General features: G+C 36.8%; 1 protein-coding gene across 1 annotated transcript; it reads right to left on the bottom strand.

Annotated features, from left to right (window-relative positions):
* Window positions 1–8,083: 8,083 nt before the first annotated feature.
* LOC133734437 (zinc finger protein WIP3) lies at window positions 8,084–11,451 on the bottom strand. The gene is made up of 2 exons (XM_062162093.1): window positions 10,760–11,451; window positions 8,084–9,214 (listed from the first exon to the last, which is right to left on the bottom strand). Exons 1-2 carry the CDS (start codon window positions 11,288–11,290, stop codon window positions 8,783–8,785), a joined length of 963 nt encoding a protein of 320 aa, XP_062018077.1. The 5' UTR covers window positions 11,291–11,451; the 3' UTR covers window positions 8,084–8,782.
* Window positions 11,452–26,994: the final 15,543 nt, after the last annotated feature.

The raw sequence follows: 26,994 nt of genomic DNA, 5'->3' as shown, positions 1-26,994 counted from the left end.
TCTGTGCTTTGAAATCATAAATCCCAAGTCCCAAATTGAAATCCTCTTTCCCCGTCTCGAGTAGTCGAGCCTATCATCCCATTTTCCCTCTCCCCCCACTTCGAAACAACAAGGCCTCCCTCGAGCTCTCTGTTTCTGTTTGCCGCCTTCTTCCTCTGCTGGTGAAGCTTTCGGTGCAAGAACCCAACCAACACTGTAAGGCAGTTTGATTTTTCGTTCAAGTTAATTTCTCTCTCAATTTTTTGGTTTTGGTTGATGCGAAAACTTTCAATCCCGTCCCTTTTCTAGGTATATTAGTATATACGCGTCTGTTTAACTCGATTCGTTTAATTCCAGGCTGTCATCTGTCACTTCATCTTCATATGGCTTCGAATTCAATTTCTTCGAATTCAAGTACTCATAGTGGTGGAAATGAGATTGTACCTGCAACACAACAAGGAGAAGAAAATGAAGAAGCTCTATCGCATCATCATAGCACCACGAAGAAAGGTGCTGCAAAGAAAGCTGCTGCAAAAACAAAGAGGACAGAGAAAGTTGAGAAACTGAAGAAGTCTAAGGAGAGAAGCTGGATTTGGAGACATTTCACGAAGGAGGATCACCCCATTATGGAGATGGTTGATGGAACTGAGCAGGAAGTTGGGCACACCACAAGAGCACAATGTAAGTATTGTCCTACTCACCTAGCTTGTAATTCGACTAGTAATGGAACTAGTTCTTTGATTAAACACATAGAACAAATATGCAAGGAATATCCGGGTAGGAATGAATTGGCAGGGGGTCAAACTCAGCTTGTTACTAATGATTTGGATGAAAGTTTGGTAGCTAGGCAGTGGACTCAAGAGGCTTGCATTCAAGCTGCAACAGTTATGATAGTGATGGATGAAATGCCCTTTAGTTCCATAGAAAGACCAGGATTTAGGTATTTCTGTAAGGTGGCTATTCCGAAATGGAATATTCCTTGTAGGAAGGTTATTGTGAAAATTTTTTTGAAAATGTATGAGTCGAAGAAGGAAGAGCTTAGAAGGGAATTAAGTTGTCATTGTGTGTGCTTGACAACCGATACTTGGACATCCCTTCAAAACATCAACTATATGGTCTTAACTGCCCATTTCATAGATAATGGGTGGCAATTGCACAAGAGAGTTCTCAATTTCTGTGTAATTCCAAATCATCAAGGAGTTACAATCGGAAAAATTTTAGAGTCATGTTTGAGGGCTTGGTCTGTTGATAGAGTCTTGACTATTTCTGTGGATAATGCTTCTGCAAATAAGCATGCCATAGATTACATTAGGAAAAAAATGAACAATTGGGAAAAGAGTGCTATTTTTGGTGGGAAATATCTGCATGTTCGGTGTTTAGCACATATAGTCAACCTCATTGTAAGGTCTGCCCTGCATTTAATGGATAAATCTGTGTCTAGTATAAGAAATGCAGTTCGTTATGTTAGATCAAGCTCATCAAGGTTAGATGCATTCAAGTCTTGTATTGAAAAAGAGGTGGATGATTGTACGAGGATTTGTGTGTTGGATGTTCCAACAAGGTGGAATTCCACCTACATTATGTTGGATACAGCTTTACAGCTTAGAAAGGCATTTGATAGGCTGCAAGATGATGAGGACACCAAGTACACGTCTTATTTTGATGAAGATGAAGAGGCTGATGAGGAAGATGGTGATGCGCCGGATGATTTTAGTGTTGATTTGTCTGCAATTAGGAGTAGGGCTTCTAGGAAGAGGGTTGGACCGCCTAATGCAGCAGGTTGGGCAAAGGCAGTGGTGTTTGTGAAGTTCTTGAAAGTGTTTTATAATGTAACATTGAGTGTTAGTGCCACAAAACACCCTACCTCACCAAAAGCTTTCCATGATATTGTTTCAATCCATGCCGAGATTGAAGATTTGTTTTGTCAACCTGTGGACAGCCATGATGTTACACAAAAAATCCTGTTTCAAATGGCACAAAAGATGAGGGCCAAGTACCAAAAATACTTTGGTTCGCTTGAGGACATTAACCAACTCTTGTTGGTTGCCTTGGTTTTGGATCCAAGGTATAAGATTAGATACTTTGAAAATGTGTGCAAGAAGATGTTGAACATGGATGATTTAGTGATTAAGAAGAAGAGTGCTGACTTGAAAGATTTGGTGATCAACTTGACTGATTTGTATGCCGCTTCGTTGCCTTCACAGAGTTCACAAAGAACCAAATCATCAGACGTGACTCAAACTGCTGGCAGTAGCAGATACAATTCAACTAGAGTTACCGGCAAGATGGCAGATATGCTTGAGGAATGGGATAGAGAACTTGAAGATGGTGATGCAGTTGTGGTGAACAATGAGGTTGATAGGTACCTTCTAGATCCTATCGAGAAGCCTCCCAAAGGAGTTGAGTTCAAGATTTTAACCTGGTGGAAGCTTAATGGCCCTAAATATCCCAACCTCCAAGCTGTAGCCAAAGATGTTCTTGCCATCCAAGTGTCGACAGTGGCAAGTGAATCTACTTTCAGTACCGGAAAGAGGGTTATAGATCCTCACAGGAGTTCTTTAACTCCTAGATCAGTTGAGGCATTAATTTGCCTTCAAAACTGGCTAAAATCAGATTCCATTACAGGTTTGGCTTATGTTCCTACTCCGGAGGAAATGGAATGGTTTGAAGAAGTGGAAAAAGGTGTGATTCCCTCATTGTTTGTGTTTGAATTTTTCTGTTACCGATGTTGCAGTTTCTGATCAAATCCATGTGTTTCAATTATTTGTTATGCAGAACAAGATAAAGAAGAAAGGGAAAGGAAGGAGAAGGAGGCAACTACATCATCGATACCTTCAAAGGGTAGTAAGGTCAGTAGGACATCCACAACTTCTGATGCAGCTAAGTCAACCAAAAGAAGTTCAAGAAGCATCAAAGTGACTGCCTAAGGTGAGCAACTTTGTTTTTGTTTTCATTTCAGTATGTAACTATGTATCATTTTGTGAAAATCAGTAAGTATAGAATGCAGTTTGTGACTTTGTGTTGTGTTTTCAGTTTATGCTTTGTTCATTGTGTTGTGTATTGATGTGTAAAAGAGTGATACATAATACATATCAGTTTGTATCATTTCAGTTCATTGTGTTTTTGTATCAGTTTGTGTCATTTGAGTTCATTGATGTATGACTTTGCAATTTGCAGTTTGCTTTTGCATTGTGTTTTTGCTTCTGTTTTGGTTCCAGACTTTGCGACTATTTTGCTTCTGTTTTGGTTCCAGGTTTTGTGAATGTGTTGGTTATGTTTTGGTCCATATTTTGGGACTGTTTTGCTTTAGTTTTGGTTCCATGTTTTGGTCTCATGTTCAATTGTACTATTAATGCAGGAATTCAGTTTTAAAGCATCTCTCTCTATGAAGTATGGACTGTGGAACTGTGGAAGTGTGGATCAAAGAATGAATGCAATTTGGAAGTTGGAATGTGAAGTAAACTGGTTTATCGATTTCAGTATATTGGTTCTTTTTTCATTCAAACATTGTAATATTGTATTATTGTAATGATTGTACTGCATCAGTTTATCACTTTATTGTTGGAACAATCTTTGTTTCATTGCTTCTTTTTCTTTTTCTTTGTTTCTGTACTTTCTGGAGATGGAACATTGAACTATTGAAGTTCATCAGTTGATTGAGTTTATATGTGTTGTGCTGCAGTCTTGTGTAGCTGGGAAACTGTAATATTCTTTCAATTTGTTGTTAGCTACAGGAACCGAAAACAGATCAAAATCGAACCGAACTAAACGGTTCGGTTCTCGAACGGTTCCTAATATAAATAACATGGTAACCGAACCGAAACAATATTAGCGGTTCCGGTTCCGGTTCCGGGAAAATATGACGTTTTCCGAATCGATCCCAGGCCTAAGAAAAATGCAAAACGTAAAAAGTACTAGTATTTGCAAAATGAGAAGTAATTAGGATAACTACTAATTAACTAACATGTGAGAGGAAAGGCAAAAATGCCCTGACAAAAAGGAGGAGTTAACGATGTTACTAACGGAGGGTACCAAAAGTATGTCGGGGATTAATTTTGAGGTGCCAATGTAGTAGTTTTCGAATGTTACAAATCAAAGTGCTGAATGACCCAAACTTCAGGAACTGTTTGTGATAAAAAATAAAAAATAAAAAATAAAATAAAAACACCTTCTATAATTGGAAACAAGGCTCTTTTGAGCGGAAGGGTATTTATGTAATTGCAAACGAAACCTACTAAGTATTTAAGGTTGTGTTTGTTACATGGGATTGGATGGGATTGGACATCCTTATGTAGTCTAATCCCAGTTATCCCATGTTTGGAAGCAAGGAGGACTATTTTTAATGAAACTCCACAGTCCCAACAGTAGCCCCAACACCTTCTACCACAAACCCACCAAAAACCATGGGATTGTGCAAGCCTCCTTCTACTCTTCGCAGAGGAGCTCTCTATGGTGGCCAGGGCTCTCTCCGAGTCGCATTTCTTGAAGTCGGCGAGAGTGTTGATCAGCATCTCCGGCGCTCCGGCCGACACGGCTTTCTCACGCATCTGCTTCACCAAGCACAACACGAACAAGGCTTTGATTCCGATTTTCAGAGCCCGCGGATGAGAGATTGGGTTCCGGAGAATTTCGATCACGCCCCGGCCAGGAGGTTCTCGATCAACGCAACGCTGTCGGACTCTGTGAGGGGGAAAATTACCAGAAGCACGAGCGCCTCGCTGTTCAGCTCGGGTCGGGTCTGCGGGTTGTTTCGGCGTCGGAATTCTCTCCATGCCGAAAGAGCGGTTGGCGACGCACCACTCCTGAATGAGCTTGTGGAGAGTGTGGTTGGGGATGAGGGTGAAGTCGACGAGTTGGGTTCGGGTGACTGGGCAGGTGGTGTTGCTGGGGGCCACCCAGGACACGATGCTGGGTCCACGGCGGCTACTTGGAGTTGGAGTCCATCGTTCGAGGTGGTGCTGGTCTGCTCCTTAGTCCTTGGTCTGCTCCTTAGTCCTTGTCGATCAGCACCAAACATGAGTCAGGTACTAATCTAGCTTAAGCCAAGTTATGGTAGTCCTGGACTCCTATAGAAAGTAAGATTGGGCATCAGAGTCCTATGAAACAAACACAACCTAAGTGTTTTAGAGAAGAAGAATTTTTAACATTGAATGGCGTGAAAGATGGTGATGGGATTAATCGCGATAAGTCTACATCTGCGCAACACAAAAATGGTCCGCAATTAATGTCAATATTCTCTATGGGTCCTCTCTTGATTATATTATAGTCAACAATTAGCATCTTGTTGGGCATTCATTTAAGAATTTTGTCAAATTGTGAGTGAGGTTTTGTGTGATATTAAGCAATTAACAATTAATATATTGTGGGCCTTCATTTAAAAGTTTTATTAAAATGTAAGTGAGGTTAGGGCTTGTTCGGTACGTTTTCAAAAATAATTTTCTAAAAATGATTTTAAAAACAAAAAGGAGAAAATGAGATTGTATTTTTCAAATTTAAAATGTTTTATTAGTTTATTGCAAAAAAAAAAAATATATATATATATATATATATGTTCTCCATATTTTCTAAACTAGGTGAAGAAAATGTTAAATTGTTGTTTTCAATTTTTCTGAGTAAAAGTAGAAATTTTTTTTTTTTCATTTTTCATGTTTTGAGAAATAGGTTGCCGAACACATTTTCACTATATTTTTATTTTAAAAAATAAAAATACATACATGAAATCGTTACGGAACATCATCTTAGTGTTTGTATTTTGTTTCTTCTTGTTAATCTCCTTTTGTCTAATGCAATATTACTTTTGCCAAAAAAAATAAGAAGAAAAAAATTCAAAATATGGAAAACTGAAATGTACGTGTAAGAATAAGAATTCGGAAATATGACAAAGGGAAAGTGTAATTCCAGAAGTTGTAGCAAGAAAAAAAAAATCTGTATTTGAAATTTTGATCTAGATATTACTTTACTCTTGGGTAGTCGATCACACCCGTTGAGATCGATCGTACCTCTTCTCTTCTCCTCATCAATAGTTTGAGATCAGAAAAAGTGTTTACTAACTAGTGTAACTTTTCATTCCTAGCTTAACTGGTGACAATCACTATATATATATACACACACACAGATCTTATCCAGAGCGGAGCTCCGCTTTGAAATTAACGTGTGAAGTTCGAGTTTTGGGTCACTTTTCGGTCGCATATCCACATCTCGACCGTTCAGTTTTTAGGTACTAGTCTATATATCATCTATGCAAATTTTCAGCCAAAATGATGATCGATAAGGCATTGATGATTGCCTTAAAGCTAGTACGGTTCAGGTTGACAGATTCAGTCTGTCCATTGGTTTAAGCGAGTTAGATACCTTAACGATAATCAATTTGGCTGAAAATTTGTAGAGATGATCTATACACTAGTACCTACAAACTGAACGGTCGAGATGTGGATATGCGACTGAAAAGTGACCCAAAACTCGAACTTCACACGTTAATTTCAAAGCGGAGCTCCGCTCTAGATAGGATCTATATATATATATTTATTTATTTATTTATCATAGTAGAAATTTCATTATTCGGAATGAAAGATTAGAAGTAGAAATATACAACCATATAGCCACATTGGCCTACATCTAATCCAAACAAACACTTTTCTTTTATAAATCCCTCAGCAATAATCCAAACAAACACTCTAATTAGCAAGGGAATAGATATACATGTTGAAGAGACGAAGAGGACCAAGGACTCAGTCACAAAGTGCTTGAATCAAAGACTCACTTTGATCACTAACTAGTGTGACATTTCCATTTGGTCCTAGTTAGCATTTCTTTTATGAGAAAATTAAAAAGAAGGTAATCATTAATTACACATCATATATAAGATTCAAGGGTTTGGAAGAGTAAAGTAAAACCAGTGTGTAGAAATTAAAGAGGGCGCTTGTTCTTTTCTCCTCAGGTTTGTCTCTCTCCCGACAAAGCATGGTGGAGGTCCCTAATTATCTTCAAGTATCAAACACCGTTCACATTTTCTCCCTAACTTTATTTTCGTTCGTCAAGCCTACCTCAAAAGAAACCGAGTTTCAACCTCTAAAAAGAGCCCCTCTCTTTTCCGAGTCTCCTTTTAGAAAAGTCGTTGTGTAAATATCTTTTTCACACATAAAAGCACTCCATTTTTTCCGGGTTTAATCACATTCTTTAATCGTAATTACAAATATATATATATATATGTTTACTCATCGTTTTAATCAATATCTAATCATTATCTAGCTAAGATTATAGCCTGGATGGATGATTTGGTAAAGCCTCCAAATTGGACTTGCGCTGTTTGTCCACCTTTCCGTTGAAAATAATGGAGATAAGTAGAAGTGTTGTAAATTAACCGGCATGCTTAACTTTATTTTGTCAAATTAACATAGAATAGTTGGCTAATTAATAATCATAAACGCAAAATTTTGAAGAGCATTTTCCATTTCCACCATTCTAGCTATAAGATCATCCTTAAACTCAATCCTAAACGCATGCTGACAATGACATTCAGAAAATGGAAGTAGCATCGGCAGAACCATAATTATATTTGCAACAATGACGATCAAATTTGCATAACAAAGCTAGTAACATTAAAAAAAAAAAAGGGGGTTTGTGTAGATATCTCAATACTAAATATGCATTAGGACTTCAAAACTACATTTTTGATAAAATTTCTCAAGAAAGAAGAAGAATACACACTTTTTAAAATATAAAAGTACAATCTAAGCACAATTCAGATTTTTGTTTTTTTTTTTTCTTTCAAAAAGCAGTTCTCACTTTATTCAATAATACTAAGTTTCTAGTAAATATAAACTAATTAATATGTCAATGAAAAATATAATATTCTAACGTTTTATAAGTTATATAATTAACACAACAGAGTAGGAATGGACAAACAAGATATTTTAACTTCAAATATATTTCTTAACAACAAAGGTTTATCTCGTATTCACATATGAAATGACAATATTATATAAACACATTAAAATTAAGGATCTCTTCTTATATTTTAGTCATAAGAAGATGAGAAAGTCTGAGATTGTATTACCTTTAGCATGAAAAGTTTATTACAAGAAGAGAGAGAGAGAGAGAGAGAGAGAGAGAGAGAGAGAGAATTATCGATTCCAACAAATCCATTTGTTTATACAATCGATTGTCATGCAAAGATTACCGGCTGACAATGAAGCTAACAAATTTTCTCCATTGAAGATGCCACAGTTTAAAAGCTTGTAGGCATATTGATAGGAGAAGAAAATTCATCTGCTTCATCACTAGCTTCAAGTAATCACCAACTTATTCATAAATTAAAACCACAAATTAAGGATATTAAAGTACTGTCTAACAAATACTATAAATACTCCCCATCGCAATTCAAGTGCTCCGTAGCAAACCGCTCCCTCTGTGTATGTTGCAAAGCTGCTGAGAATTTTTTGTTACTGAGCACAAGCTTGGACATTTATATATATATATATATATAGAAACCCTAGTTACTATCTTTATCTTCTATTCCTTGATCATGCATTCAAATATTGAACCTGAAGGAGCAAGCAACAAATTCATCTCGAGTTATTTATCAAAACCAGCTAAAGTGTAACCCCTCCATCTAGAAACAGCAGCTCCTATAAAACGGTAGCGATTTCTACACTCCAATTTTAGCTTCATGCACTCCATTTTGTGAGCATGGAGAAACTAGAAAACAATCAAATTTGGAGTGTAGATATCGCTGCCACTATAAAAAAACTGCTATTTTTTTAAAAGATTAGGGTAAACTTTTGCTAGTTTTGATAAAATTAACTCACTCATCCTCAGAACCAGTAATGCATTCCTTCTGATCATCCTCATGAAAACCATCGACACAAGGGCGCGGAGAATGCCCTTTTCCGAAGGACCTGATGTGGTCTTTGAGCGATCTTTTGTGTTTGAAATCCGATCCACAGCTGCAATACCACAACTTGCCGCAGTTCTTTTCATGTGTTCTCCAATCACCTTTGACAGCAAATGTTTTGCCGCATTTTCTGCACATAAATGGCTTTGCTCCATGCTTTCTCTTGTAGTGAGTTTGGAGAGTTCTGAAGTCTTTGAGTGGCTTGGCTCTTGGATGGTTGATATTGTTCTTGCAGCCCTGAGCACAACAGTAGCATGGTAGCCTCAGCATTGCGGCTGGTTGTGTTCCTTTTAGAGAATCTGGCCCTTTCCTAAATTCAGATCCGTGGCCCCACATATGCATCTGTAATCATAATTTCATTTGTTCAAATTTAGATGGAGATGATTCGTACGCAATTTCACAAAACTTACAGTACTTCGTAGTATGAAATATATTTCATAACTTTTTCATCTTTAAATTTAATAAAAATAATAAATTTCATAGTTGAAATTCTAGAGTATGCATTCCCCGCAGTAGCAAAAAAGATCTCAAAATTCATTTAGCAGATATGTGTAGAAACGAGTATTGGACTTAATTTCAAAAAAAATTCGATACATGCCTACATCGATTATTTGGATCTGTAACTATAGCTACTGCTAGTACTCTCCAAATTTATATTCGGAGCAAGTTGAATTCTTGTATATGTTTTGTATATATATGGTCTAAATTGACTGACTAACAACACATATTTTCAGCTATCTTACCTGGAAGAGAGCATTACCTATTAATCACGTACATTATCACCTATTAATGAAATTATCACAATTAAACCATAAGAACTTTGCAATGCGGAAACTGCCCTCTTAATAATTATTCACGTCCATGATAATTTCAGTATCTCTACAAAGTCCAACATTACAGGTTATCGAATATTAGAAATTAAGCAAAGCAAATAGAAATGGAAGTTCATATGTTTTTCTTTTAAATTGCAGAACCATAAACGATAGTCACGGTTTTGAATTCAATCATATCCTTTATTTTTCTTTCAAAATGAAGATTCATTTACTGTCTTTCATCTTGTCTTGATTTAGGGAGAAAGAAGATTTGAACTTAAAACTTCATCCATCATTACCAAATAAGTATAATTTAATCAACTAAACATCAGTCCATTCACCTTTCAATAGGCTGATAATGGTGAAAAAGTCTATAATAAATTAACTCATAGAGTGGACACATTTCATATCAAATTAATTCACAAAATTATTGCTATCTAGACAACAATCGTCCAAAAACTTTTAAATCTTCTTACTATGCGTAATGATGAGATGAAATACAGATTATATATAAAGCTCTTGGATGGTAGGGTATGTGCCTAAAGGCCCAATAACATAGGGTTTACCAATGCTATGATCTGTTTTTCTGTAAAGCACTACATGGGCGCACTCATTGCCACGAAAATCTACATAGAGCTTGTAATATAATCTCTTCTTCTGGTTAAATTGATCAAATGCCAGTAGCCCAGTACTATTGTCTTAAGCATGGAAACCTAGAAATGAAATTTCCATTAATATCATGCTTTCTCTACGATTTCTTTTTGGTACAAAAATATAATATATCTTCTCAGCCGTTCTCCAAAAATTTGATGTGTGCCACGTTGCTCAACTTTACTTCCGTTTGTTCATTTAATTAATGTTCTTTTAGGTTGTAGTTTGTAGATGAAAATTAAAAATAATTTTTCCTAGTTTAAAAACCGTAATTAATATACATTTTGAGTGTTGATGTAATCGGAATTCGGGGATTCAATTCGAATCTCCACTCTTCCAATAAAAAAGACAAACCCCACAAAACCGAATTATTCAATAGAGATTTCAGATTTCAATTGGTTAGTATAATAATTGACTAACGTACCTGCATGTTGTTGTATCTATTGAAGGTCTTGCTGCAAATGGAACAAGCAAACTGCATCGGCCCAACAAGAATCTGAGCTGGCGTCGGTATCCAAAACCTACTCTCTGTCGCAGAGCATCCATTGGCGTTAAATCTATTCTTGGTTATTGGTAGTACTACGTCTTCTTCCTTGACATCATCCAAAACCTTCTTCTCATCATCTGCAGTTGTGCTATTAGGCAGTCCAATGTGCAGTGCCACTGTAACCTTCTCTATCTGCTCTTCTTTCACTCCGAAACCCTCTCTCTGTACCCCAATATCTTCTCTTTTCACCGGCTTTGTATCGGTAAACCTGCTTAAAAGAGGCAAGCATTGCAGAGTACTACTGTTTTGGTCTTCCAACGAACAAAAAGACGTCAATGATGATGAAGACAGTGATGAAGCAAAAGAGGACGACGCTGATGGTTTGAGCCATTCGATAAAAGGCGGTGCTGCTTGAACACACAAATTTCGGTAGTCTTCCACCTGGTGCTGGTTATTCCATAAACCCATCTGCAGAGAGAGAGAGAGAGAGAGAGGTCCCTGCCTGGTGAAATAATTCTCTCCTCGATCAGAGGATTTATTCAGATACCTTTTGCGTGAAAGCTTTCGGTAATTATAGTAGGGTTGATTTGTGAAAGTGTGGTTTGGTTTCGTCTTTTTGGAACTTTTTCTTTCTACCTCTCTAGCCTTTGTTTGGTTTAGGGGAAAGAGAGAGAGCACTAATTGGTGGGGTTTATAGATAATGACATATGCAAAAAAAATTGAGACTCACCAAAAGGAAGAGAATCCTAGAACAGTCTGAACTATCTCATACAGATATGTTCATTGTTAGCTTAGTATTTATTCCTTGCATTTTCTTCTTCTTTCTTATAATATCATGGAGTTTGACCTACATGACACATTTCACATAATACATTGACATTTTGCAGATGAGCTCAAATAACGGAAGGAATTCAAAAAGGTTGAGCACTTGGTCAATACCTAAAACAAGAGAAATATATATAATTTTGAGGGAAAGCAAAGCTAATCACTACGAACCAGCTAGGCTTATAGATAATTAATAAATTATACGTAATGTGATTTGAGCTTCCATTATATATTTCATTACCTTAATTTTATATGGGCTGCAATGACCTACTTGTTGATCAGTTACTGAGAACTAAATGCAAGTTGAATTTCAAAGTTAGCTGCGGAACAATTCCCATACTCTGTCCTCGATCTGTGCTTAATTTGATGAATTAATTTCTAAAAGGGCAATGATATAGGGCCTCAATGAGGCCTCAGATTTGTGGCCTCAAATCCTAGGTGTCATGTCATGTAAGCAAATATAAATTTTATTTTTAATTCCACATAATATATCTTACCACATCATACTATTGCAACACCAACTCTACCCTTTTATACTTCCTTTTAGATGTTAGGGGGTGAATTAATTACGATAATGAATTTAATTTTTTGAATCAAATAATTATCTTTATTGAAAGAAGCCTTAAGTCGGCTGATTACAATCTGATTGTAAAACGTCCAGAATGCATTCTGGAACCTTATCAATCCAAATAGTATTAATTAGGTGACCAAAAAAAAATATAAGCTATTAATTATGTATTAATTTAAGAGATATGTCTACAAATTCTTTGACCAATATTTTTCTTAATTTAATTAAATTCTTTCCTATAATTTTTCTTTCCAAATAGTATTAATATATTGAATTAGGTGTCAAGAAATAGGCATTAACTTTTCTTTCCAAACATTGATTAATTTCATCCAAAAAACTAGCATTAATAAATTGATTTTGGAAAATACATATGTCTAAATTAAGAGGTAAGAAAAATTTTCATGTTAGTAGCAGCCATTAATTATCATCTACAATCTAAATATATGGGGGAAAAAAACAAAAAATAATAATAAACTCAAATATAACATTTAAACCCTAGCTACATAAAGAGAAAAAATGAACAAAAGAATGTATCTATATTAATCGTATGAATATGTATTTTTCACACTATATATATTTTCAAAATTTATAAGAATCCAACAAAGGTTGAATTCATATACATGTGTTAAGCAAATCTATTGTGATCGAATGTATGTGCAAATCCATTGACTGAATTACATGAAAATTTTCTATTCTTGATTGGAGAAAAAAATTGTTATTGAAATCTAAGCATGAGTGTAATGAAAAGAAAAAATACCAAAAAAAAAAAAAAACTAAAATATTTTTTAGAAAGCCAAAATAACATAGTCATTAGATTTTGGAAGGATAAAATAGTATTTTTCTCAAGAATTACATAGCATGATTTGACAAATAGTTGATGTGTGTAGGTGACATGGCATGACACCTAAGATTGAGGCCACAAATCTTAGGCCTCATTGAGGCCACAAATCATTTTCATTTCTAAAACAAACGTACATTATTTTGTCATTCGAAAATTGGAAAAAGATACCACTTCTATTGCAAAGATTGTAATTTATATACAAGCTTTGGGGTGATGGTGGAAAGGTTGAGGGATACAAGTCACCTTCCAGCACAGCCTGTCCTCATATTTGAAGGCTTGAGGCGAATAAAACGTCTTATAGAAAGATATTCAATAACAAAATTTATTTTTCATGTATTGTTTTCGGAAATCAGAAATTGGGAGAGAATGATCTGTACTTTCATTGATAATAAGGGGGTCTCTTTATATAGAGAATTACAAGCATAGAATATAAGTCTTACAAGGAAGCTGAATCGTTCAATGATTAGGATACCTCTGAAGATATCTGTAAGACTAACCCTATTACAACTTGGACAAGTCACTTAGAGTTTGGGCTAGACACATAAATTAGATGTCCTTAAACACTACCTCTAGTTGCTTAGTCAAAAACCTTGCCCAGTAACAAAAACCCAGTCAGACAAAAATAACCTTAGTCGAAGAAGAAAAAGAGTACAGCACACCTTTCACGTTTCGAGACCATACATGTAGACATCTCCCCCTGATGACTACGATTATGGGAGTTCGGATAACTTCCGTAAACGATGCTATCAACATGTTTCTCGAAAGTGGATTTAGGCAGTGACTTAGTAAACAAGTCTGCCATATTGTCCTCAGATTGAACCTGGTTCACTTTGATCTTAAGGAGAGTCTGTTATTGCTGATTATGTTTGATGTTGTTGCCTTTGATGTAGCCTTGCTTCATTTCTTCAATCCAAGCAGCATTATCCTCATAAATGCTCGTAAGCTCATCTGTAGTAGACTTCAAACCACAATTGCTTCGAACATGCGTAATTATGGATCCAATCCATATACATTCACGAACCGCTTCGTGAAAAGCCATAGTCTCTGCATGGTTCAAAGATATAGCAACTAGGGTCTGTTTTGTAGACCTCCAAGATATCGCGGTCTTACCCATGGTGAACACATAACCAGTTTGGGATCTTTGTGTGGGTCAGAGAGGTACCCAGCATCAGCAAAACCTTCCAAAACACTAATGTCGTTTTAGGATAGGGATAGAGGACACAGGCCAGTGTTGGCGGCGTTCCTGGTGTATGATGGGTCTGATTCCATCATCTCTCTATAGGGATCGAACAAACTCATACCAACGCGAATCCATTAGTATCGAAAGATATCCTTTAACACCAGTCCAATGGCATCGCGTTGGCGCAGAGCTATATCTAGCTAACAAGTTTACTTCAAATGAGATGTTCGGTCTTGTGCATTGAGCTAAGTACAATAATGCGCCTATTGTACTTAAGTAGGGCAGTTCTGCCTCTAGCATATCTTCGTCATCATTATTTGGACGAAGAAGGTCTTTTTTAAGATCAAGACTACGAACGATCGTTGGCGCGCGTGCTTGAAGGCTTGACATTGTCAAAATGCCTAAGCATCCATCAACATGGTGCTTAAGTTCCAAACCGAGGCAAAATCGTGTTCTCCCAAGGTCTTTCATCTCAAACTCGGATTTCAAATGTTCAGAAATTTACCTCAACTTCTTAAGCGGATTCCAATGAAGATCATGTCACCAACATGAACCGCGATAGAATCCGAAACTTGTCATAGAAATGCGCGGGCATAGTTCATCATTGACATATCCCTTCCCAATCAAGTAGTCATTTAGTGAGCATTTCAACCTCATTGCAAATGCGCTCCGTGGGCTAGAGCAACTTGACTTTGGTAATTGAAGTCCATCTAGGACCTTCATGTCTATTATGTATCTAGATCCCCATAAAAATATGTAGTGACCATATTCGTAAGCTTCATGTTCAGTTATTTGGAAACTACCAAACTGACAGGTTAGTGGAGTGCAATGACATCCATTACGAGAGAATATATTTCCTCGTAGTCGATTTCAAGGAATTTTGTAAGAAGCCTTGCGCCATAAGGCGAGATTAACATATCTTTTTCTTATCACGTTTTCTAACGAAGACCCATTAGTCAATAGGACGGGTCAGCATCATAGGCTAGAAAAAATCTTCATCTTCATTAGAAAATCCAACTTAACCTGGATCACATCTTTCTATTTAGGCCAATTTTCTCTACGTTGGCATTCATTCATCAACGGAGCGTGGTTCGATATCATCGGACTCACAAACTCATACTCAAAAAAATGCGCTAATACATCATCAATGATGATGGAGTTTCATTCCCACGTCTCATGTACACTAGTGTAATTTTCAGAGTGCTCTATATTCTCAGGAATAGGTTCTGACATTGAGGCTTCCCCCAACAATAACCTTAATCCAAAACATTCTCATGAGACGGATTTTGAGTGTCGATGATCAAAGGATTGAGTTGTGCCAAAGTTTCATTCGAACCCACGGGCCTCCCACGCATCCTAGATGAGACCATGGCCTATGACTCCAGAGTGTCACTCTCTATGGTGTCGGTGCCATGCCTACCTCCATGTAGGGTGGCACTACGTCCTCTTGTAGGAACATCCATCCCTGCAGGTACGTTTGCAGCAGACGTAGTGGAGACAGACCACCACAATTCATGTCGTTCCTATTGAACATTCGTGTTCTTATCTCCCCCTAACGACAGGAAGAGTGTCTCATCAAAGTGACAATCCGTAAACCTAGCGGTAAAGAGATCGTCTATCAAGGGTATCAATTGGCGGACGATTGTTGGAGTCTTAAAACCACAGTATTTACCAATTCATCTGTGAGGATCCATCTTAGTGCGCTATGGCGGCGGAATAGGCACATAAATGATGCACTTAAATATGCATAAGTACAAGATACTGGTACCCAGTCACTAGCTGTAACGCAGAGATAGATTGAGTGGCGGTGGGTCGTAGACGAATTAGCATAGCTGCATGAGATATGGCATCACCTTAAGCTGATATAGGGAGATTGGTGCGCATTACCAATGTCCGGGCTACTATTGTAGTCGTTTCCGCGAGACCATTTAGGTGTGTACATGGGAATATGATGTCTAACATCAGTCCCAATGCAATAATCATCGAAAATCTTCGATGAAACTATTTAGCATGGTCAAGTCGAACTGACTGAATGGGATGATCTGGGGAGTGAGCCAGTCGCCATATGATCTGTACTAGGAGTGTAGTATAACCAACATTACAATCGAACAATGGCACAACACGTAACCAGCGTGTCTGCGCGTCAACCATCATTATGAAATATTTAAACGCTCGCAAGTTGGTTGAATCGGTCCACAAAATCCCCTTGGATTCTATTTAAGAACGAAATGAGTATTTTTCATATCCTTTTTGTAAGACGGTCTCATTCCTAATTTCCCTAAGGAACAGGCTTTGTAGAACGAGTGAGGGGCCTTAGAAGCAACCAATGAGGATTTTGGTTGGGCCAGAGCGTCTAAAACGTTATTGGAAGCAAAGTTGGTGATTGCAGCATCACCTGGGGCGCCATCACCATGATGGACACCATCCATGGCGTCATGGATATGGACTGTGCCAGCCCTAGGCTGACAGTGGATGGCGGCGGTGTTAGGGGCAGTGGCAGCGGTCACACTTAGTACATGAATCAACCTGTGATTCTTGCTTCGTTTCGCTCGAAAGAATGGATGTCCATGTGAAATCTTTAGTAGATGGATCATCATATCATGACTAGGATGACCTATCTTGTCGTGGCAAAGCCAATATGTGTCTAAATCCAAGAAATCTTATCTCATAACTTTATTGGATTTAATAGCTCGAATAGTGGTGACATAATGTCCACTAGAGAGACGTATAAGTTTCTCTAAGATGCGTCTATGTTCGCAATCATTAGAGGTAGTGTAAAGAAACTCTTTTCCGTTCTCTATATGTGTTTTTGCATGGAATCTGTTGGCTTGAATGGCTCAATAAGGTTCGATTTTCCCTAGGAGAGTAGAGAGTTTCTGTGACAGTAATCAAGGTGCCATTTGGCAAGAGAAATTTGGGCTATTCCATGTCCTTGAACTAATCCTGACGGCCCAGCCATCATAGTCATAAAGTAATATGCTCAGAATTTCAAATGGAGTCATAATGAAAAGAACTCGAAATTTTATTCATAATCTAACGGAGTACATCATTGTTTCTTTAACCATTAAGAAAATCTAATCCGAAAGTAGCTAATACAAAACAAAGGTAGTCGTTTAACTTCTTTCGGTAACTCCAAAATAAATATGACTAGGTAAGTAGAGAGATGTTAGTGGAGCAAAGCTCGCTTAAGTATCACTTATCTCAAAACCGTCCTAGACATCACACTCACTTTGGATGAGCCTAGTTGAAGAAAAAAACTAAACCAATGGCATTTACTACAAAATATATGGCAATTGCCTATTACATCTCTTGAAAAAATAAAAACTTTATTCAAAATCGCCAAACTCTTGATCTTGGCCTGATTTGAAGTCTTCAACCCTTGGTTCAAGATCACCTTCTTGATCTTCTTGTTCTACATAGTGAGCTTCTCTTGCTTCACAATACGCTTTGTAGGCGGTGACAATACTCTCACGAGCTCTACAAATGTGTGCCCAATGACCAGATGCTCCATATCGAGAACATACATCTCTGTGCTCAGATTCCCTTGATTGAGGTGCTTTGAAAGCGTCATAAAGATAGCTCCTTGTGTTGGTGGCGCCACTAACGTGGCCAGAGATGTTGCCTCTCTCTCTCTCTCTTTCCATGCTGATCTCTTCAGTTCCGTGTCCGCCTATTTTGGCGGTTACCTTCCTCATTAGAGCGAGAATATGGATCAGAATGTCCAAAATTGTCCCTATATTTAGGGTTTCGCTCTTGGCGCCCTCCCTTAGGGGCGCGACTATAATTGGACTCCGGAATAGGCTCTATTTCCACAAAGATGTTATCATGCTTTTCAGCGACATTCATGACTCCAATGAGCTCATGAAACCTTGTGATCCATCCTGCCGTAACATCGATTGATAGTTCTTAACAACCATCAAAATAGAGACAGGGAAGGTAGAGAGAGTCCTCTCAATCAGCATCGCATCTGTGATATCTTTTCCATAGAATTCCATTAAGGATTTAATGCGAAGTGCTTCTGAGTTGTAATCAAGAACTGTCTTAGCAACCAATCAAAATATTAGGATACATGGGAAGGCTAGGAGATGTTGTGGCTTCAAGATGACTCAAGATTGTACAAGAATGTTCTAGAATACATAAGAATGGCGTCACATTTGAAGATGGGATTTGAAATTGTCCAAGTGAAGAAGCCTGACCCAAAGATTGAAGCATGTGACTTGCATATGAGATTCTAGAAAGATCAAGACGTCATAGAGGAGTTTTATTTCCAAAATTATTCCTTTATTGCCGTGAGAATTAAAAGGAAGAGTCTAGAAGGCATCTTGACATCAACTTGATTAGAGTTTGGAAGAATATCTACTTCATGTGAATTATGGATAATAAAATAAAAGAGAATAAATATTGATTTAGGTTTCCTGATTGCACACGAGTTGAATGAAGACCAAATTTAGGGAAGATACAGTAATTTCGGCAATGAAGATTACATTGAAGATTTAAGATTGTTCTCTACTTCTCATGCAATATTTTGATTGGTTGAATGACATCACTGTAGTAGAAATCAACCTTGATACCCTAGCATGACGTGCACTATATAAAGGAAGCATTGTGAGATGTCAAATATCGACCACAAAATTCAGAATCAAAGTCACAATTCGTTCCCCTTCTTCTCTCAATATTTCAGCAATCTTCTATTCTTCAAAGTTCAAGACTGTGAAGCATCTCCATCTCCATTCAAGCATCTTTGTTGTGATCCTCATCCATTCCACCACCTTTGAAGCTTCTTGCGTCCTTGAAGATTTCAAAAGTGTAACCATGACCACCTTTTTAATGTTTTCAGTTTTGATACTTTGTAAAACATTCTATATCAATTTTGATTTCGGTTTTTGTTTTTGTTTTATGGTTGTTGCGATTTCATGTGAGGATGAAGTTATGATTTTAGATATGTAGTTTTCGAATACTATGAAGCTTGTTTTAGGTTTTAGGGTTTTCAAAGTGTTAAATGCGATTTCATAAGTGTTATGCATGTTTGTTGATTTTGTGTGCTTCAATCCCATCGTTTACTTGTTTATTGATCTTTGGATGCATACTTTGATTGATGAGCATGTAATTGATCCATATTAAGATATGCTAGCGTTATAGGTCTTAATAATTAAAGTGGAAAAACTATAATTCCTTAGGTAAATCAACAATGAGCTTTGCATGCTTGATTAACCTTCTAACTTGTGTTTTTGGCTTGAATTGATCAAACTTCCATATGTGCTTAATGCGTTAAAAGTGTTTTTTGTTAGTGATTAGCTACCACTAGTAAGTGCATGCTTAATAGGGTTAACTATGGTGCGTTCATCTAGTTAATTTAATTTAGGGAAGTAAAAAGGACTTTGTATGCGTTCATCTTTGTTCTTGATCGATTCCTTGCTATAACATGTTTTGATTCGTGATTTGGACTTTGAAACTTTGCCAACGTGTTAATAGTAGTTGACTCTATCTATTTTTGTTCCATTCATCTTTATCTATTTGATTATGTGTTTTGGTGTGTCACATGTATCTAATTAGGTGTTAATTTAGATTTTGAAATCCCAAAATCCCATTTCCATGTACAAATCGTAAATATTGTGTTTATATATACTTTGTTTTGTTTTATCTAACGTTTTATTTTTGCAGGAATAAATGGAGCCCTAATCCCCAGTTGGGAACGATCCCTACTTATTCTTACTACATTGATAGGGTTTTAAATTGAGCACTAACTTTTGTGTAGGTCATTTGCTTCGTAAATATTGTGTTTATATATACTTTGTTTTGTTTTATCTAACGTTTTATTTTTTCAGGAATAAATGGAGCCTTAATCCCCAGTTGAGAACGATCCATTCTTATTCTTACTACATTGATAGGGTTTTAAATTGAGCTCTAACTTTTGTGTAGGTCATTTGCTTTATGCTAGTTTGCTCTAGAGCTTTTCTCTAGAGTTTTCTTTCATGGCTCAATATTGTCATATCCCGGTGTTTGGGTGAGTTTGTTACTTAGAGCTTCACTCTAGGGTTGCATTATATGAGTTTGCTCTAGGGCTTTTCTCTAGAGTTTTCTTTCATGGCTCAATATTGTCGTAGTCTGGTGTTTGGGTGAGTCATTGTGTAATGTAACTCTCATTTACATTTAATGGATGTCAACGCCCTATTGATGAAAAAAATATTTATGTGCTATTTCTTTTATATATTTCATCAATTATTAATTTATATATTTGCTGGGTTCTAAAGGATGTCTAGAAAATTTATTATCTTATGCATATAGTGAGGTTATTATTTTAAGGGTTAAATACTGTTTACTACCTTGTGGTTTGGGTCCAAATAAATTCAGTCCCTGTACTTTTAATTTCATCAAAAACACCCTCACACTATCATTTTTCATCCAATAGGTCACTCCGTCATAATTCCGTTAAATTGAGCCGTTAAGCAGCTGTGCCATGCCAACTCAGTATTAGGTAGGGCCCATATGGAAGGAAAAAATTTCAAAATTCCAAAATAAAATTTGATTCTCTCCCCCTCTCCGACTTCGGTTTCTCTCTCATCTTCATCTTCAATATATTCTCATTTCTCTATCTTCTATGTATCCTTCATAGTAGATCAGGTTGAATCTTTGTCCAACAATCTCAAAAGGAACTCTATAGTTTGAATCCCAAAAGTGTGTTAGCTTCACTCGCATAACCTCAGGCCCCGTTTGGGATTGCTTCGCTTTTAAAAAAATCAGCTTTTGTTCAAAATTTTAGATTTTATTGTGTTTGGTAAATAAATAAAAAGCAGCTTTAATTGAAAGTTATAGGTCACTGGCAGCAGATTTTAGAAGCAGCCTAGAGGTTGCTTTTAGAAGCTGCTGTGAATAAAAACACACTCTGCAGTTGTTTTATGTACTGAAAGCACTTTTAAAAATATTATTTACCAAACACGAAACTGTTTTAATTCACAGCTGATTATTTTCACAACACAGCAGCAACAGTTTTTTTTAAAAGTCACAGCAATCCCAAACTAGCTCTCAATCATATCCATCCTAAGAAGCAGGAGTCTCAACAATCTTACGAGATGCTAACTTTGCACTTCCAGGAGATCGCTCAAATAAATGAGAACAATCTGTTTATGTAGATCCAATCCCTAATCCAGCACCAAAGGCTACAAAAGCCTAGTGAGTAACAAGACTCCTGAACAAAAGAAGACCGTCGAGGGCTTCACCAAGGATAGAGTAGACTAAGCGGCGGACGGTGAGATCTAATCACACGGCCAAAAGAGAAATTAAGGCGCGCTTGATTTGGAAAAGGATCATGATTTAGGTCTTCACCTCATGACCCCATGTGAACTAGTCGGCTACTTAAATTAGAAAGGTCTCATCTTTTTCTCCAAAACCCATCAAATCAAAATTAAACAACTTAACTTTAAAGGTTTGGTCTTTTGGCCCTAGTTTTTTTTTTTTTTGCTTGTATTCTGGGTCTGATCATGAGATATGTGTGGGTGTTTGTGATGACTGTCATCATCTGTATATATATGACTTTTAGTGCCGGTAATTTCCCCACTGCCATGAATGCAGGTGTGGGTTGAGTGATCGATGAAATATTATCAAGATCTTATCTTGAAGTTTTAGTTTCATAATTTTATAGCTTTTGTTGGATTTGCAGTGGGGCTATTAATTGCTCTCGATTTTTGAATCTATTTCTTTCTTCTTCTTCTTCTTCTTCTTCCTCTTCCTGAACCCTGCAGAATAGGCATTGTGTTCCAGGAATTATGTTTTTTTTTTTTAATGGAGGCCAAAGCCCAGAAAAAAAAAAATGTCAAGAACAACTCTAACAATATTATTTAAAAGGGAAAATGTCCATTTACCCAAAATTGAGCTTCATTAACCCCATTTACCCAAACATCTTATAAGAATTCTCACTTACCCAATAAATTACATATTTTTTTACCCTAATACTCAATTAAGTATTTTTTTTATTATTTTTTGTATATTATTGATACAATTTTGCCCCCCCTCCATTGTCACTTAGAGAGAAGTCAATGGAGACTTGACCGGAGTCCAGTCAATACTCGCCGGAATCCGGTCACCGGTCGCGGGACTTCGGTTACCGCCGCCGGAAGTTATCACTTAGAGACAATTCGGTCACAAGTCGCCGGAAGTTCTCAAAAAGTTCGTCGGAGATGTCATAGGTCACGAGAGAATATTATTGTTCCCCAATAATATTATTACGGCCCCCAGTAGCCCCTAATAAAAACATTATTGCCCCCCAATAATATGATTATTGGGGGCCAATAAAACATTACTGCTCCCTAATAATATGATTATTGTCCTGCAGTAATATGATTAGTTCCCCAGTAGAAACATTATTGCCCTTCAATAATTATTATTTCCCACCACGTCGTCACCAATTTTGCGAGCTTCCCGAAGCACCAGGTCCACATCAACAAGACCATTTTTCTAAGGAAAACTGTCTTAACTGGAATTAAGACATCATTTTATGTATTTTCTCATATAATAAAAAAAGAAAAAGGAAGTAGGTACATGTGTGGTGCAAGTACGTTTTATTATTAAAAAAAGAAAAAGAAAAAGAAAGTAGGTGCATTTGTGGTGCAAGTACGGGCTGGCAAATGGCAAGAAAGAATGGCATAGGTAACAGTGACACATGCGGAGTTACTTATGTCAGTGTCATATTGACAAGTAGTAGTAGTCTCGTAGAAGAAGCGGGCATTTCCCTTTCCTAATTCTTCGTCGCTAAGCTTTGGGCTTTGGTCCTTTATAAGAATCAAAGGAATGATGAAGACGACTTCATCAATCTCGCTGCTCATTCTCCTTCTGACATTCGCAATCGCCATGGCCGACTCTTCTTCTTTTGCTCTCCGCGGTGCTTCTCGATCATTATGCCCTTCTGGTTCTAGTGCGGGGACACCGAGATTTCCATCCCCAACCGCCTCATCAATCGCCGTCCATTCCTCGTCAGGCGGAGATGGTGGTGAACTCGGCATCTTCGAGGCTGACGGTGGTCGGTGAAATCGGCATCTTCGAGGCTGACGATGGTCGCTGAGTCGACTCCGCCGGGGAAGGGAGAGAGAGAGAGAGGAGTCGAGAGAGAGTGTAGTTTATTAATTAAATTGAGGGCAAAATTGTCATTGCTGTTTAAATTGGGTAAATGGGATTAAAAACTTCTTAGTGGAATAAGTGGACAATTTTTAAGCTGAAATTGTGTAAATAGTCAATAAGTATTATGTAAATTATTTTTTATTTTGTTAACTAATTTTAATTTTTCCTTTCATGTGGGCCCCACCTACTCCTGAGTTGGCATGCCACGTCAGTTGCTTAACGGCTCCATTTAACGAAATTATGATGGAGTGACCTATTAGATGAGAAATGATAGTGTGAAGGTGTTTTTGATGAAATTGAAAGTCTAGGAACTGAATTGATTTTGGACTAAAATCACAGAGTAATAAACAATATTTAACCCTTATTTTAATACAGTGCTCTGAATTGAGACTGAAAAAAATTTATTATTTAATCGAAATTATTAATTTATCAAAGTTTTACTGTATACGTATTCTTAGTCGAGCATTATTTAGCTTCCACTTTTCCATGATGACATTCTTGTGTTAGTAGATCCCATCTATGTTCTTAATGAATTTGGCCAAAATAGAGAGTGGAAATAATGAAATTACCGAATGAAAATGGGGAACGTATAGATGCCACCTACTGGTACATATGAATGCAACGTCATGAGCTTAAGACATGGTCTACAGATTTAACAGAAATGGAATCTTATGCAAGAGGAGGTCGATATTAGTTGAAAAATTAGTTTTTGCTCCGTACAAGGTTGTCTTCTTTTCTTTGGTAGGGATCAAACTATATATATTTATTCGACTATTCTGATTTTAACTCATTTCTGTATTTTCTTCGCCGCTTGATCACCTAATTCGATCGAGAGGCTCAATGTCATACGTTCAGATATGAATTTCATTTGAACAAAAGATTAGGCTGCTTATGTGTTCTAACAAGTAACTCATTGATCAAGTACGCATAGCGGCCACGATCAATCTCTATCAATCTATGAAGAGATTTTGGAAAATCGATATATATAGAAAGGTCGGTAAAGCATATACAGGACATGCCATTATTTTTGGGAACTGTAGTGTTGCCTTTTAATAAAATTTAGAAAATCTAAAGCAAGCTTTGCCGACATCAAGATATCACGGGCGGATTTTCAGGAGATGATGACATATTGCGAACATTATCTTTGTCTGAAGCCATTGTATATATGTTATCTGCATCGTCCATTTCGTCCATTGTTTCAATATTCCTTCTGATAAATTTTAAAGTCAACAAAGTATTGAACTCAATAGTGAACTAATTACTTTCATATTACTTTGTCCCAAAAAGAATTAATAGTTTCATAATACGAAACTAACTATCCCTTTCAGTACATCATTCCATGATATTGTAAACCAATCAAACGAGGGAAAAGTAAAGAGAGTGGAAAAATTGTTTTGGTTAAAACATTGAAGTGATTATGAAATATAATTGTTTTGACTATCAACAAAATACTATTCGGATTATGATACCGTGCGTACGTTGTACTAGTTAGGTAGGTAAACCCAGATGAAATGTCATGAATTTGTTTGGCTAGATTCACGGGAAGAAATTTATATTTTGACATTTATGTTCCAACATATAGTAGCAAGCTAGATTGCGTCAACAAAAGAAAGCAGAATAGAAGTTCAGAAATTAGGAAACTTACTGACTCGATCATCAACCTCTTAGTCAATGGTACTCATGAGACGAGCTACATTTCTGATTGCAGAACCAACACTATTTTCAAATTGTGGCCGAACTCTTGTTTTGATTTCGAACAAGTCCAGCTTCATGATACCTATATTTGATCTGCTAGTATTTACGGCCGTTCGATGAGTCTCTGCTAGATTTTTTTTTTTCCTTCTTTCTCTTCTTCAAAGAAAAAACAATCCATTCACGCGTAAGGAGCTGTACATATGGTCAAGCTTGTAGAAATTAGATCCCATTTCGTAAACTCATCATTGGAAGAGTGGACCTTGACCTTAGTCTTGCTCACTCTTTCGCAAACCTGTAGTTATATGGCAGTTTTAAGACGTTGAGCTCTGAATGGGAAAATACCAAACATACCGGTCTGCAAATTCAAAGAAAGGGCTTTGTATAAAGCGACGGAAATGATGAAGATTAAGTGCATGTGGCTTATGTCTAGGTCTTTTGCTATTCCTTCTTTGAAACTGAAACCCATCATGTCATGTTAATTCTAAATCTTCATCATTTCCTTCACGATTAGTTTTTAACTACCTTGTTTGACAAATTTGTATTCAAGTACTCTCAAGGAGTAAATGACTAATTGGCTGGAGGATACGTAAGCATGACGTATTGCGTAGAAGCTCTTTCTTTGTCCTGAAGGTGGTCAATCCAGATTTAAGCTGTGAACCCTAAAATTATGACTTGGGCTGTTAGTACTTAGTACACTTCCATTTTAAAGATGCCCACCCACAGATCGTCTATGGACACCCGCTATTTCTTTTTCTTTTTTCTTAACAAGACACAGAATGTAAACTAGCAAACAAAGAAAAAGAAAAAAGAAAAAAGAATTCAATCCTTTATTTGCAAGAGCTAAGAAACATGGCAGATTGGATGTGTTAGTTACTGAAGCGTTGGTCATAAGATATAAATTATTTACAGCCTTGCAACATAAAATTTCTCCTGTAGAAGGTAATTCTAAGCTGGTCATTGACTCGTTCAAGGGCTTCATTTCAACTCGTTGACGCATTCAAGAAATTGCCCAAGACATCACCTTCTAGCAAGATGATTGATTCGTACGTATTTCATTCCCACATAAATCTAGAGAAGCAAACTTTGTAGCAGATCACATTGCTTCTCTTAATCGTCTTTGTTCTTCAAATCAATCTTAGGTTCATTCCTTGCCCCTATCTTCTTCCTCTGCTTTTCACTCGAATCAAATGGGGAAGGATGCCCCCAAGCAAGGGCGGATCTACATACAAGCTTGGAGGACTCAAGCTAGCCTACCCGAGATTTCTAGAATAAATGACTGAGTATGTGTAGAATGTACATATTTAAAGACTTGCAGGCTTGGTTTAATGTTTTAAACTAACACCAAGCCCACCCAAGTTCGAATCACAGAGAGAGAGAGAGATGTTTGAGTGGCATGATGGTAGTTTGTTAATTAGAATAAGGGCAAAATGGTCATTTGATGTTAAATTAGGTTAGTATGAATAAAAATTTAGGATAATTTTGGCTCATTTTGGTGCTATTGGTCAAAGACTTTTTTTTTTTTTTCTCCCACCATGCATGCTGGGCTCGAAGTTGGAGGCCCAATAAACATATTTTCTTGATTTCTTCAAAATGTTTTGTTTTAATTTCTTTCTCCCAATGCATACTCGAAGTTGGACACTAGGTCTCCCTGATGTGTGGCTTTGGATCTATTTGGTATTCAGATTTGTATTTTTTGTTTTATCTTTGGGCTTGCATTATTTTGTAGATGTTAGGTCTTTTTTTTTTTGCATTAGTTCAGTTCTTTTCTCAATCTCACGATTATTTTATTTAGTAAAAAATGATTCTAAAATTATTTTTTTTCAGTAATTCGAATAAATAATAGTTTTGGATGAGTTTTTATTTTTTGCATCTCAATAAAATATATATCTAATATATTTTAGTTAAATACTAGTACTGTGACTAAATTTTCCTATCACTTTAGTAAAAAAAAA

This window comes from Rosa rugosa, chromosome 2 (assembly GCF_958449725.1).
Source record: "Rosa rugosa chromosome 2, drRosRugo1.1, whole genome shotgun sequence".
In the NCBI taxonomy this organism is placed as follows: Eukaryota; Viridiplantae; Streptophyta; class Magnoliopsida; order Rosales; family Rosaceae; genus Rosa; species Rosa rugosa.
The sequence above is the reverse complement of the archived record's forward strand: the minus strand, read 5'-3'. Positions and strand labels throughout refer to the sequence as shown.

Bases quoted from the DNA above. Each gene is read 5' to 3' on its own strand.
- LOC133734437 (XM_062162093.1), bottom strand. From the start codon at position 11,290: ATGGGTTTATGGAATAACCAGCACCAGGTGGAAGACTACCGAAATTTG. The intron at 9,215-10,759 runs GTACGTTAGTCA...TTATGATTACAG, and splicing joins ATAGATACAACAACATGCAG to ATGCATATGTGGGGCCACGG.